Here is a 15664-nt window from a genome sequence, read left to right as displayed (position 1 = left end):
GATGGCAACAGAAATGTCATAAAGTCACAGACTCTACTTACAGTAGAAATGTTTTTAGGCCCCTGGACAAGCACAGCTGGCAAAGGCACTCATTAGAACTCATATCTGCTCATCCTATGCTGCTCCCAGACCACAAATGTTTGTAGACATACTCAAGACTACATCTTGAACTGAAAACTGAAATCTGCCTTGGTTTAGCACTGATATTTCTGTTTAGCTATTTGCATCTTAATGATTCAGCTGGAGTGGAAATCATGGCAACCAGCCACCACTAGTTTTCCATATTGACTGGGAATGCATATATTGAGTTTCTTTTTTTTAACAGAAAGACTTTGAAACCAGACTTGACAATTTAGTACCCTGTCTACGTTCTTTGTAACCTTAAAATGTGATTTACTCTCATAGGATTACACTTTGTTTTTCAGTTTTAGGGGTATGCGTGTTTGTAATATCTAAAATGTGTTCTACTTGACTAAATACCGTGTTAGAAAAAAAAAATCTCGTTAAAGACTAACTCCAAAGTAAGAGCTTCCTAAGAGTCCAGTTGATGGTTTAGTTGGGTGCCTGTAGGCTTGATACCCATCAGAATGGAATTTCTTATGCAAATGCTCAAAGTAACTGTTTGTTTTAAAACTTAGCATTTGTGAAGTGCTGCAAGATCCTTGAAGAACCCACAATTTACATTCCATGGTTGATGGTAGGATGCTGGTTCTGTAATTTCAACTTGGAGAAGAGGTAGACCTTCAGCCCTGATTTTTCTATAAAAGGCTGATTTGGGGTTACTTTTCCCCATCAGAGTAACCCTGAACAAAGCACGTAACCTTTGCCTCGCTTTTTCCTTTTCACAACTCTTTTGGGAGGGTTTAGTGAGGGTTAGTACTCTAGAAACTTTCACGTAGAGTCTACAGCGTAAAATAACACCAATGTTGACATTTCACTTAACCACTCCTTTTAGCTGGGATTTCTTCCTTTTCCACCCCTGTTTGCCTGGGCAGTTTACAAGGAAATTAGAGATTCTTCCTCTTAGGCTTGCACAAATCTGTATTCACTTGAGTGCATGCTTTGATTTGTTAGTCTCACTTGAGTTTCTTACAAGTAGATATATTTGGTTATGTAGATGAGTGGTTCTCCAAGCCTTGACTGGTTGTACTTGTTTGCTTACTCATTGCCTATCAGCAAAACCTCCTTGGGTATAAATAGACTGAAACGAAGTTGCCTTATGTGCTCCAAAACCCCAATGGTTCTTTGTTTTTAGAACTGCTCAGTGGTTAGTAGCATCCAGTTTTGTTAAACAAAAGATTTCAGTGCTAAGCTGTGAGGTTCAACAAGGCCAATGCAGGGTCCCGCACTTGGGTCACAAAAACCCCATGCAGCACTATCGGCGGGTGGCTGGAGAGCTGCTTGGCAGAAAAGGACCTGGGGGGGGTGGTCAACAGCCAGCTGAATATGAGCCAGCAGTGTGCCCAGCTGGCCAAGAAGCCAACAGTATCCTGGCCTGTATCAGGAACAATGTGGTGAGTAGGTCTGTGGAAGTGATCGTCCCCCTTTACTTGGCACTGGTGAGGCCCCACCTCGAGTGCTGTGTCCAGTTTTGGGCCCCTCACCACAAAAAAGCCATTGAGGTGCTGGAGCGTGTCCAGAGAAGGGCACCGGAGCTGGTGAGGGGTCTGGAGCACAAGTCTGGTGAGGAGCGGCTGAGGGAGCTGGGGGTGTTCAGCCTGGAGAAAAGGAGGCTGAGGGGAGACCTTCTCGCTCTCTACAACTCCCTGAAAGGAGGGGGTAGCCAGTGGGGGTCGGTCTCTTCTCCCAAGGAACAGGCAATGGGACAAGAGGAAATGCCCTGATGTTGTGCCAGGGGAGGTTTAGACTGGATATTAGGAAAAATTTCTTCACAGAAAGGGTTATCAAGCATATCAGGCTGCCCAGGGCAGTGGTGGAGTCGCCGTCCCTGGAGGTATTTAAAAGATGGGCAGACGTAGTGCTTAGAGAGATGGTTTAGTGATGGTTTTTGTCAGTGTTAGGTTGATGGTTGGTCTCGATGATCTGAAAGGTCCCTTCCAACCTAGGCAATTCTATGATTCTAAGAATAATATCCAATTTGAGTGTTAGTTGCTTTCGATGGAAGAGGAGAGTTTCTTGACTAGCTGTTAATAACGTGCTCCCTTCTGACTTCCATTCCAGTTCTTCCTGGACCACGTTTAAGTTGAGGAGTTCTTGATCCCGCAGCTGACATCTGCTTAGGAAGTGTGGCAGTAATTAACAGGGGATAAATTGAAATAAAGTGGTTGATGTTGACTTGTTGGGATGAAGATTGTTAGGTAGAGAGGAGATGCTTATTCTTGGGAGAGGCAGGAGAGAGGTAAGGTGGAGGCGGATGAGTTGAGTTGCCATCACTGTTCTAAACCCTGCTCAAATGAAATTATTCAGAAGTGATTAGAAGTGCCTTGTAGCTGCTTCTATGATTATTGCTTTTAATGATTGTTTTTTACTGTTGTCCATGAGAAATAGCAGTCAAACCCACCTCTTGTGAGACTGATAAAACTTGGCTCTTGAACGTATTAGTTTTAGTATAAGCCTCGTGTGTGCTTTGGGGCTGTCAAAATGACAGTTGTTCTAGTTCATTATGGAATAAACTGTTCTGTCATTGTGGTGGTACAGTAAGAAGAATACAACTGTTGTCCAAAGCAACGTGCCATGAAAGGGGAGGTGAGTTATATGTCTAAAAATGTAACGCGTGTGTATGTTTTGTGATTTCTTCTGCATTTGCCTCTGTTCCTGCAGTGTGGTAGAGCTGTGTAACGCTGGTCATCTGACTTGGATCCCAGTGAGTCCTATAAAACAGAACCCGTGACTCAAAGAAATTAATAAAAACTCTGCATTTGTCACACTCCTTCAGGATTAAATAAGCAAAACATAAAACTTCCAAACCAGACGTAAGCTTTTAAGATCGAGAATCCTCTTTATGTTATCTTAGATCTTAAAGGCATATATTGACCATCTGCTTAAAATCAGTCTGGTGTGCAGTTTGGATCACTTTTATGCAGTGTTCTCCACCTTCTGAAGTCAGGGTGGGACTTGTTTATCTTGTCATTCCCTTTATCGCTGCTAGACCTTATGGTTTTCCCCAGCGCAGGCTCTTACCATTGCTGACATCTCAGATGTCTTAAGTGAAGCAAGAATAGCCTTGAGTACAGTGGAAACATGAGGTGCAGAAACAACTCCAAATGGGGTTAACCTGTTATAAGTTTCTAAATATTTTGGGTTTTTTCTTGCATCAAGTTAACGTTCTCTGAACTAAGATCTTCTTTATGAGTCACTGTTAAAATTATTACTGCTGTATGCCAGTGTGCTTTTTTTTTTTATATAGAAATAGAATAGCTATTGTAAACTCAGGGTGTATGAGGGCTGTGTTTTAAGAAGTTGTTATGGTTTGAGAAACCCATAACAATTTATTGTCGTTCAGACAATTATTCTATCGCCTGATGACCCCTCCCCACCCGGGAAGAGGAATTGGGGAAAACAAGAAAACACGAGGTTGATATATAGATAGTTTTAATAGGATAAGACTAAATAACTAACAATAATGACAAAGAACCAGTATTGATCACAATACTAATACAAAATATACAAGAATTATCGTCAGCCAGCTATATCATCAGGAAGCTGTGCACTCCCAGCAGGGACAGCCAGTGTGGGACACTGCGAGCGCTGCGGCTTCAGGAGGAAGGGAACGGCTCAGGGGTCCAGCACCAGGGCAAGGAGTTCTCTGGACCACAGCCATCAAGGGAGAGTCGAACTACACAGCAAACTTCCTAATTTATATTGAATGTGACCTTCATGGTATGAAATAATCTTGTTGGCCAGTCCGGGTCAAAAGCCCAGGCCTTGCTGCGCCTCACCCCTGCACCTGGCAAGGCTCAAAAATGTTAAGACCTTGAATCCCACGTAGCCTAGCTGACTATAAAGTAAATATTTTCCCAAATTCAGACACTAGAGTCTTCTTCAAGTACCGTTTTCCCCAGCATTAGAAGAGAAATCAGTCCTATGTTGCTCAACCGAGGACAGAAGTCTACACACTATTGAAAAGTAATATTCTATAGCCATAAGATAAATATCAATGTATTTTTGCAAGGGCACACTTTGAACCTCAAAGAGCAGAAGCTGATTTGTTCGTAATTCCTGCCTGCTGGCATGGTAGGTGTGTGTTTTTCTTACGGTGTATAAATGTACAGCTCCGAGGAGGACCAGAGCTCAACAAATTCTCTACTGCTTGCTGACTTTTCTCAGATGATCCCTTCTGGTGATTACACAACAGACAGCAATGGCGTGGTGTTTTTCTTCTTTCCAGTAAACACATCACACTTATTCCTTTGAATTTGCCATCTTAGAGTAAGTACTTGTGGTCTGCTTTAAAGGAGTTCAATGATTTGTATTTTTTTTTTTTCAAACATAGCAAGAATGGAAACAAGGTACATGTTGGAGTAGAATGGGCATGTGGATGCCATTTTGCTTTTTATTGAGTGTTCCACGATTATAAAACTACTAAAATAGTAGCTTTCAAATGTATTTTTTTGAGCAAGTATAACTAAAACCTTACCCAGCAGACATAACTTTTTGCAGCGTGCCAAAGTGAGAGATTTCGCTTACAATCGTGCTTTTCGAAGGAGCAGGCAAGAAGAATGTCACAGAGGGAGCCGGCAGTTAAAGTTGTGTTCAATTATACTCAATGAAGCACTATATAAAATGTCGTGGTTCCTCTTCCTTAAGTTTATTGCTTGTGACCAGGCTTAATGGGCAAAGTGAGATAACATGCAAAGAGAGAGACATAAAAGTTGGTCGCATTTTTCTCGGAGCCGTAAATGTGCACGCACAGACATCCACTGACGTTCTTCAAGATTTTCATGTAAATGATTCTGTTATGAAAGCTGACACAGGGTCGTGTGTACTTTAGAGTCTTTCAAGATTAATTAGTGGAAGTTAGAGCACAGAAATGGGAATATTAGCAAAGAAGCAGGACGAACGTGATAAACAGAAAAGCTTGATCTTTACCACTTGAAAGAAACTGTGTGTGGGAGATGGTAGCGAGCACCGTAAAACCGTTTTTTATCCTCTTTTCTATATTGCATGTATTGAAGACCTCTGTGTCTAATAATAGAATACATGGTTCCCATTACTCGTGACTTAATGAAATACTATCTTCTAGTGAAACGCTGCTTGTGTTCCTAATGGTGCTTTTATTGTCAAGCTTCAGTTAGTTTTATACTGTTAATTGTAAAGGTATCCTTTAAATCTAAATTCTGCTCTATTTGGGTAGTGTAATTGTGGATATTGAACTGAATTCCTCTTTGATTTGTATTTTACACTTAGGACAATGCCTCATGGAATTTTTGTAGCGTGTGTTCATTTTGAAAGGTTTTCTTTGGTTGCACGGGGAACTAGTTGGATTTATAGATCTATTAAGCAAGGTGAGCTAGATATATACTGTTCTTGGTGATTTTTATATTCCTCAACTTAAAGTGACCTAGTGAGTTTGAAAGTGGCATAAAACTTGAAGCTGACGTCTTAGTATTTGATCTGCTGTGATCATGACCTCTTAACCTTTAGCTTTAATGGCGCTATATAATTCTCTTTAAAAGTTGCAAATGTACTCTACCGTAGGGCTGATTGATGATAAAATACACTTTGCGTAATCGCCCCTCTAGAACGTGTGTTGTTTCTAGTAGATATGGATCTCCTATATTTGTTATCTTATATTTGAGAGAGACTTTGGTTTCTGATGTAATGTGGGGTTTTGGGCAGATAATTCGCTCAGCGTCTTGATTAGGGGCTACAGAACACACGGGTCTTGAAAAACGCAAAAGCTCGTTTCGTGGTGTAGTTCCCAGAAACGTAAATTTTAGGTTGTCCGAAGATTATGGTGTTGACCGTGGTGACCTGGTGGTAAGGAAGAGTCAAAAGACAATCTTAAGAAATGCAGAGTACAGATATTAAAATTGTTTATGGGAACTGCTTCACTTAAGCAAAGATTCCTAAAACATGCACATAAAATTATATTAAAATTATATTCATTCATGCAGACTGTCAAACAATTTCAATTGTTTAGGAATTAAAATTTTAGTCCTCTGATCCCATGCAGCAGTTAGGAGAAAAATAAGCTGTGCTACTTTCTTATAAGCTATTTTGCTACATCTAGGTTATTTACAAATGTGAAAAATGCTTTATTAAATAGGAGAAATAAACATTAGGAATATAATATTTGCAAGGACTGTAGTGACCTGTGATGCTGTAACTGACTTGAGCCTTTGGGGGGGGGGGAGGGGTGTGAAGCTTGTTGAAAGGAAAGGAATTGCTTGTAGTCTCTAAGTTGTCTTCTGTGTGTGAAGAGATTTGTGCTCTTTTAATCACAAAATGCCAACCAAAAGAGAACATCTTTCTTCAAAGATTATTTCCCTTTGGCAATGAGCTAACGAAATGCGAACGGCTGAATGCAAAGCGATACGGTGGGATCTGGTATTATGCTTCTTAAAATGTGCTTCGCTTAGTGAGGGGAATGTTGCAGCACTGGGAGACTCATAAAACATTTAAAAACTTTCAAAAAAAAAAAAACCAAACCCTAAAATACTTTTAGAAAATGTAATTCATTAGGTGAAATTGTCATCATTTTTTTTTTTAAAAGGCTGGTTGACTGGAATTGCTGAGGGTTCCTGAGTACATCCTGTAGAGGGGGTTCCAGGGAGAAGTCAACAAGGGAGGCTTTTTAAATCTTTACCTTCTCAGAAAAGGCGTCTGTGGCTTTTTAAAGTTTACTTAAGCATGTGAATAAGTTCATCTTAAATGCTTTTTCTGTTTTGTTTTTTTTTTCTTTCCCATCAGATTTCCTTTATATCCCAAAGGAGGAGAGAAACTGCAGTTTGAATATGGAGTGTATCTTCTCAACAAAAATATAGCACAGGTTGGTACACTGAGATATTTTTTTATGAATATCTACAATCTACTTAGTGTCGGCGTGGCAGGAGTGCACATCTACTGTCTTGCGACGCTGTTCTCTCTGGCGAACATCTGTGAGCTATTGGAGGTATTCTTCAAATCATTGTCTGCACTTACCTTACTGCTTTGTGCTCTTGTGGTGCTTGGAGAAGGGCTTGCCAGGTAGTAATGAATCTTTTCTTTTTCAAATAAATACTGTGAGTCTGTACACCCTGATTTGAAAATTGTAAATATTTTCTGGTTTTTTTTATTCTATCATACTTGTTGATCCATTCACGTCATTCTCGTTGCTGCTTTAATTTTGGTGTATTATTACTTTACCTTCTATCATACTCCTATACTTATGATAAGGAAACACAACAAACTGGAAAACCTTAAGTCTTGCTATTGTATGACTTTATATTTAAAAAAAAAAAGTGCTCTAATCCTTACTAAATCTAATCTTTGCTCTTAATGTGTTTTTAAAAATCATCCTTTACTTTGGCAAACACATGAGAGTTTACAAACTTCTATTTGAGATGATACTAATACCTGCTGTGGACATATTTGGTATGGAATTTAGAAAATGTTTGAAAAGCTGATCTGAAAGGGAGCTGGGGAGACCATTTAGACTGTTGCCTAATCCTAGGGCAGGGTCATCTGCTCTTACGCCATCCCTGGTAGATATTTGTTTAACCTTCCCTGAAGGAAAGGGATCTGTGATCTCAGTAGTCTCTTCCAGTTGTTGGCTGTCCTGGCCATAAAAGTCTTTTCTGATATCTCATCCAAATCTGTCTTGCTTCTATTTAACCACATAATCACTTACTATAATAATCTATTCATTTAATTTGCTTCCTATTTACAAAATGTATGTATGGAAAGAGAACTTTTTTCTAAAATGCTGTCTCATGGTTAATGTCTCAACTTCTGAGCGTTCGTGTTGTCTCCTCTTCTCCATCTCAATCCACATCCTTCTTGAAGAGCAGTGCCCAAGGCTGGATGCACCATGCAGCTCTTCCCTTCAAAACAGTCTGTAGGATGGGAGAAGTGCGTCACAGGTCTTGTCATTTTTGTTCAGTTCATCGTAGTCTGATAGGTTTGTACTCTTTAACAGCTTAACACGATGAATTTTGTGATTCACTACAACCTGCAGCCTCAAGTCTCTTCTGCACAGCAACAAAATAGTCCATGCTGAATTTGTGCAGATCACTCACTTGATTCATGTTTTACATGCTGTACTTCACGTGCCCCTTTTTCTTCCTAATGGTGTCTCTGATTTGCTGAAATAACTCTAGCAGATGGGGAAAGGTGGGTTGAGAACTCAGTCTCAGCATTGTGCTATCTGCATGGGAGCTTAATCTCTAGCCAGGTCACCTAATTAAAATATTGAATAGAACTGGGCTAAAGCCTAGACCCAGGTGGAGCCCCGCTTCACTAGCACTTCCATTTACAGCAGTGAACCGTTGTTTAACTACGCCCAAAGAGTACTTACTAGCTCTGTATTCATTCATACTTCATCAATATCCCATTTCCCTGTATTTCCAAGCATATTACACCATAAAGTGCCAAGAGATTTATTTAAATTCCAACAGAAATATGACATTTCAGTCTCTAACCTGTTTGTATGGCTCGAAATTAGATTTGCCTGACAGTTTTATTCTTGAAAAAAATGATCTTTTTTATGCTTAGTTTTCTAGTTGTTTGGTTTGTTTTTCCAGTTCTCTCTTCCACCACTTTTTTTTCCCCATTCCCTACCCCAAATTGAAGTAAAGCTTCTGGGTCTTTTTGTGTTGTTTGTTTTTTAAGCTTGGATTGCATTTACCGTTTTCCAGACTTCTGGTCTCTTGCCCATGCTTAGTGTATTTTGGAAGATAACCTCCAATGGCTCTGAAATTACTTAAAGGCTAAAATACCTTAAGATGAAGTTAATCAAGTCCTGCTAATCTTGGAAATTCACTTAACCAAGCTGTTAATATAACTTAGACTGTGACTCTTTGTTGCTGGTATTAATAATGGCAGCCAGCTGTTCACACTTGACTTTCATAGGGAAGACTAGTAAAAGAAAGGGATTAAATACTCTTTCCTTCAAATGCTTTGATAGCTTTCTCTCTCCATTACTATCAAATCAGTGCTTTCCTTAATCTCTATTTATGTAAATACATTAGTTCATTCTGTAACTTGTGAGTCGTGATGCTGCTTGCTTTGCTTTTCAGCCTTTCATGGTTTTGCTTCTATTCTGGAGTTTGCTGTTCAGTTGTGTGATGCAAGGGCTCTGGGCTTCTTTCTGCATTGAGGATATGAACTCTTCATTGAGCCCAAGCTGGTCATCTTTCCAGTTCTTGTAGTCTGGGTTAGTTGTAGTATTTTTTTTTTTTATAGGAACTGCCACCACTTCACTTGTTTTCCTGTTTTTCTCTTTGACTTGTCATCTCTTGAGTTGTTCGCACTGTTGGACCTACTGAAATCTCTCATTCTGATTTTGTTCTGTCCTATTTCTGAAGGACAATGAACAGTTGAACACATGGTCACTTACCCATGTTGCCTTCCAAGTTCTTGCAGTTGGTTTCTGAAATCACTGGCATGCTTTTAAACTCATAAAAATAAATGAAGACTTTAAGTACGTATTTGTTTAAAAAAAAGTTTCCAAATTTACATGGGGTCACTGGTTCTGGTACAAACTAGAGCAGTCTATGGCCAAACTTTGAAGTGGTTTGTGCAACACCAGTGGTTCACATGTTAATGCTTGAGATTGTATAGATTGTTGAATATAAAAACATAATAAAAGTAAATCGTAATTTCTGGGGGGCTTCTACTTACTTAATCAGGAAAGTGTTACTGAGGTCCATATAAACTGTTGTAGTCACCTTTGTTTTGATGTCCTTGGTCAAATATTGCAGCTTTTTATAGTTCTGCCAAGGGGAAATTCCATTGTGAAAGCAGAACAGGTAGATAACGTGCAGAAATACATCACAAAACTTCTGAACTTGGGGGCTGATTTCATCTAAAAAGCTGAGATTGTTTGAATCCTTTGTGTGTTCCTTTGGAGGCTGGAACTCTTGAATTTAAGTAGCTTTTAGAAGATCTTAAGGCTGCTTTGAGAGAAGCTTCCAGGTATGTTTAGTTCACGTGAACGTGTGAAAATAATTAAGTTTGGATGGAGATATCTCTGTCTTATCTCTAGACCATCTTATCTCTAGACCATCACAACCTGTGAGAGCCCTTAAAAAGGCCCAAAAGTGTTGGCCTTAATTCAGAGAACCAGTCCTGCAAATTATTCTGTCGTTAATTAATGTGGATCAGGTACTTAATTCCCTCTGGCTGCTGTGGGCGGATTGGAGGTGCCTGGGAGGAACAGTGCTGACTCTACTGGAGCTTTAAGAGAAGAGCTTGTGTCTTCATCATCTTACTTGAATCATTGATGAATTGAATCATTGAATCTTGATCGCTGGGGGTGAGAAACAAAGAGCCCAGAAAAAACGTGTATCAACTTAAAGAAATACTTGGAAGGATTTGTGTAAACTCCCCTAGTTTCACAAATTTATTTATTTTTCCTTTCACAATCACGTGGAGTTCTGACAACAAGGAGGAACATGAGTGGGAAAGAAGTGAGACTGGGTTGATATTAAGTAGAATTACTGAAATAAAAACTCTTCTAGAGATAAAGTGGTACTGTTTTGTAAAACAGCAGGATAATAACAATGAAAACCACATCTTGCACTTGGGAGAATTCAGCTGGAATTAGAAGCAGCTCAGTTCTAGCTTGGTAGAGCATTTATTTGGAGAAACTTGCTTTGCTGTTACATTCCGAAGTCAAAACAATGTGTGTTAATTCCGCGAGTTCATAATAACTTCCATCTGTACGTGAGCACAAATTGTTTCAATCCCCATATTTTCTATTTGTAAAATTGAATCCCTCACGAAGTTCACAGAGTAGCTTTTTATGTTGGGTAATATTAGGTAAGACCATAAATTTCCAGTCTCTGACTCTTAACAAACATACAAATGTGTTATTTTTTTTCGAAGGGAAATTAGTGACTTATGCCTAATAACATCAACACCAAAAAAAAAAAATCATTGTTATTCCAGAGCATTGTCAAAGGTGAAGCACAATACAGCTCCTAAAAATGGGAGGGAATGGCTCAGCTCTCAAAAGCATTGAGCACTGGGAGAGCATTCAGTTGGTAACTGTCTCCACAAACTCTGCAACTGCCAAGTTCATAGAATCATAGAATGTGTTGGGTTGGAAGGGACCTCTAAAGGCCATCTAGTCCAACCCCCCTGCAGTGAGCAGGGACATCTTCAACTAGGTCAGGTTGCTCAGAGCCTCATCAAGCCTGGCCTTGAATGTCTCCAGGGATGGGGCCTCCCCCACCTCTCTGGGCAACCTGGGCCAGTGTCTCACCACCCTCAGTGTAAAGAACTTCTTCCTAAAGTTATGGATGTTATGGAGTTACGGATGTGTGTGGAGTATCTGAGGAAGATGAGGCTTTAGAAGGAGAAAGGAATGAACTTTAGCATTGGGTTTCACAGTAGAGAAGTTGAGATAACACGGTAAAAACCTCCTGTTGCAGTGGATGAATATTAGGAACTCACTGAAGCGTTGTGGTTTTTTTTGTTTTGTGGGAGATAAGCAAACACCCAGCCTGGGCAAGCTGGCATCTCTTGGAGAGTCACTACTTCCTTCTGCCTTTAGTGAACGTGGCCTCAGAAACGGTGGTGTTCTGTCCTTGTCTAAATTACTGGCTCTTGAAAGGAGACTTCCAAAACTGGATATCAAATTAATTTCGACTGTTCTACAACTCTTTAATTCCCTAGGGCCACGCCAAGGAGGGATTGTGTCTTGTCTTACCCCATTTCATCGCTGTTGTTTGTCAGGGAGGCTCTGTGGTTGGTGGTGGTCGGAGCATACCTTCCCTGGCATCGCTTCCAGGTTTTGTGAAATCTTTTTGATTTGTTACACTACATGAGTTAAGTGGGTTTTTTTTCTGTTCAGGCTGAATGTGTTGCACATGAGCGCCTCACAAGGCAAGGCTTCTCTTCTGATCCAGCCTTGATTTGTTTTGTCAGACAACTATTGAGTGATGTTAGACTGATAATCCTGCTCGCGTTGGCATGGTTTGCGCAGCCCCGGCCAAAGAATAGTTCTGCTTTCATCTGACAGTCATTAGCAACAGACGAACTTTGCTATTTGACACGAAAAAAAAATCACTCAAACAATCTTTTGTCAGCTCCCCCAAGGATGTTTGTTTTCACATCAATACAGTACAGACCCAAGCGAGTGACTTGTGTCTAGACCTTCTTTCATGTATCCAGAGTCACTCTGTCCACATGGTGGCAGACAACATTTACATCCTTGTCTCTTGATCTTGTGGAAACGGTGCTTTTTGGTTCAGTTGCTTGTCAATGCACGAGGTAAGTAACATTCACAGAAGCACAGCAGAAAAGCAAAATACTTCTTGATGTATTTTAGTTGCAGTCAAACTGATATCTTTTCTAATAGCCACATGGAATAAAAGTTGAATGCTTATGTACTAGAGCCACATGTAAGAAACTGAACTGAAATTCCGCTCTTAAACACGAAATGAGGCAAGATGTCCAGTTCTTGGCTCTATTAGACTATCTAGCATGTGAGAAAATTAACTTTATAATAGAAACTATTAAACTTTTCCATGGGAAGTTGAACGGCAGAAATGTTAGGACTAGAAATTTGTTTTGGCAATAAACACTAGGCGCAGAAGTGCCTTTAAGAGTTCTGTGGGTATCGGTGTGGATGCGGTGGTTATGACCCTTCGAGCGCAGGATACTGTGACTTGCACACTACATCTTTTTACGAGGCCCCTAAACTAAGATCATAAAATGTACAGTTCAGAAAGAATGCACTGTCTGAATTTGTGGCCAATTTAACTGCATAGGGAAAAGTGTTCTTGAAAGAGCACAGGTTGAAGCCAGAGCTGAGTCCTCATCTTGTAAAGTGCCAAGCATTCATTTTAATGTTAAGAGGAAGGGACTGCACCTGAAAAACCACAAAGTACCTTCTCCAGCTGCGTAGAGCCAAAAGCTTTTAGGAGAAGTTTCATTCCTGAAAGTCTCTGAGGGTAGCAATGGGCTGATCCCTAGCCAGATCATTTAGAATTGGGGAATTTACATATGGTTTTTTTGCAAACTTGTTGGAAGGCTTTCTTTTTTTCCTTTCCTATCGCTCATGCCAAGATAAAATAGGTTGAAATGAGACTGGATTAGCTGTAACAACAGCCGCCCTCTTCATTCGGATCAAAGCCTGCCTATCCTTGCCCATAGGCAGTCAGTACGGAGCAGCAAAAGCCAACGTTAACTTGCGGAGAAGATCTTGGCTCTCCAACCTGCGCCCATCACCGCACCTGCAGCGTGAGCCCGGCTAGTGCTTCTTGGTCTGGTTGTAGGGAGAATGGAGCAGACAAGGTGGGGTGAACATGGTTGGGTGGAAAAGAAGTCACACCACCAGCTATGCCTAGAGCCACTTCTTGGAAATAATTTTGGGGACCAGCCCATGTAAGGATGCTCTGTGTGTTAGATCGCTTGTTTGCTATGTAGCTGTCATCGTCTCTGGGTGTTAACTCTTCAGGCCACTAGTTTTTTTAAAAAAATGAGTATGTGTTTATAATAGAACCAAAATTTAGTAATCAAAAGGAAAATGGATTCCTGATATAGTTAAGCTGACATAAACACAGGTGATTTGCCAAGTTAAACTGCTTCGTTAGTATATATAAAGCGCTGCATTTTGAAATTGGAAGAGATAGGAAAGTGGGCTCTATTATCAAGCTGTGGCACACTGTGTTAGTGTAGGAAAAAGATGTAGTGGGTAATTTTTCCTAATGAGTAGGGTGTGTGCTCTGAGGCAAAGCTTGACTTTCAGATATAAAGTGTTAACACCTGTGGAATTCGTGGACCTCATTTGTGAGCCTGTCCCTTCCTTCTGGAGCCTTCTCACTTTTTGCCATGTTGCTGTCTCTTGATAGGGGAAAAAAAACATGCTAAAATGATTATCGTTTCCTGAAACCCCACTTGCGGTAATACATAAAAATTGCTCTTATGTGTCATTAGCAAGCAAGTGACAAGCTGTGACCGTTTTTTTGCTGAGCTTCTGTTATTTTCACTTCTCCATCCACGCATGTTCTTTTTTCTGCTGTTGTGTAGTTTAATATGTCTGTTTTGTGCGCCACGAGGCAGGGTTTGTCTCCTACTTCTATGCATAGGATTTGGCACGTGAGGGCACAATTCCTGTTTTGAAAGTTTTGGGTGAGAGAGCTGTTTAGTCATCCATAAATGCCTTTCAGGCCTATTATATACTGTGGTTGAAGCTTAGAGGGAGTTGTTCTCTAACAAAAGGAATAGAAATGTCTGATATCTATTGGATCATTTACTTTTTGATCAGTCCAGAATGCCTGGAAATCCAGAGCTTGAAAGTATTTTGTTTTTCAAGATACTTGAAATACTAAGGGGGATATTGTGTCTGCCTTTGCTGGCCTTGTGCATAATTTACGTGAATACTTCTCAAGTTAATATTGTGTAAACAGGAAAAAAAAAAAGCTCTGGTTCAATTTAGCAAATATAAGTTGCTAGTTGTTTTCAGGAAGGGTGTGGCTGAACAGAGCTTGCTTTAATGCTCCCTGACCTTGTCTTTTAAGTTTGAAATATACTCCATCATATGAGAAATGATTTCCAGTATTGGGCTGTTTTAGGTGCTATTTGGTGTTCGCTGAACGATGGTGTTATCCTGATAGGAAGCAAGCCTTACACAGATTAAACTATTGATTCTATTCTCCTCGAGTGAGAAATCTTCACGTTTGATTTACAATCTAGTCTTTTTAGAAGTCACTCTCCTTTGCCCACTACAAGTATCAGAGTGGATGCCTGGGAAGCAGTTCAGCTTAGGTGGAACGTGGGGCTGGGAGCTGAGAATCCCCAAATTCTTTCTACATTTCGTCTCTGTGGCATGGGCAGAATCACTTGCTCTTTGAGTAACGCTTTCTTGAAGGAAGAGCCTTTTCTTTTTTTCACTTGAAGGAGCAGGTTTCACAAACATGGATGAATGCTTTAGGAAAAACCGCTAAAAGCTCAATATTAGCCATTTTAAAACAAAGGCTTTCCCATTATAGCATAAAAGAACAAATAGCTGGAAGAATTTGTGTTTGCGATACCAAATGAAGTGTATTATTTGTGTGCACTGAAACAATTCTTACAGGTTTCCTTTCCTCAACGTCTTAAGGTACAAGGTAAAGGTAGACTGATGCCAAATGAGAAAATTACCCGGTTTTGGAGATTTATTAAACTATGAAAGTAATTAACAACTGTAGGAATGAGGACCATATAGAAATTTCTAAAAACTTGGAAACTTTATTATATTGCTCTGACCTGTTATTGAGCAATCATAGAATGGTTTGGGTGGGAAGGGACCTTTAAAGGCCATCTAGTCCAACCACCTGGCCATAAGCAGGGACATTTTCAACTAGATCAGGTTGCTCAGAGCCCCATCCAACCTGGCCTGGAATGTTTCCAGGGATGGGACATCTCCCACCTCTCTGGGCAACTTGTTCCAGTGTCTCACCACCCTCAGCGTAAAAAAATTCTTTATATCTAGTGTGAAAGCAGAGAGAGGCCACAGTCTTCGGTGCAGATGTTCACAGAATCACAGAATGGCAGGGGTTGGAAGGGACCTCTG

At 40.2% G+C, this 15664-nt stretch overlaps 1 protein-coding gene across 3 annotated transcripts in view; it reads left to right on the top strand.

Annotated features, from left to right (window-relative positions):
• The window catches only part of UVRAG (UV radiation resistance associated), a 108909-nt gene that overhangs the window by 66277 nt on the left and 26968 nt on the right, over positions 1-15664 (top strand). For all 3 annotated transcript variants that reach the window (XM_054207628.1, XM_054207715.1, XM_054207637.1), the window contains exon 13: positions 6874-6952. In XM_054207628.1, the coding sequence (XP_054063603.1) occupies positions 6874-6952 (79 nt within the window). The remainder of the gene's footprint in view (positions 1-6873; positions 6953-15664) is intronic.

This window comes from Rissa tridactyla, chromosome 1, assembly GCF_028500815.1.
Source record: "Rissa tridactyla isolate bRisTri1 chromosome 1, bRisTri1.patW.cur.20221130, whole genome shotgun sequence".
Lineage (NCBI taxonomy): Eukaryota > Metazoa > Chordata > Aves > Charadriiformes > Laridae > Rissa > Rissa tridactyla.
This window is presented reverse-complemented; position numbering and strand designations above follow the sequence as displayed.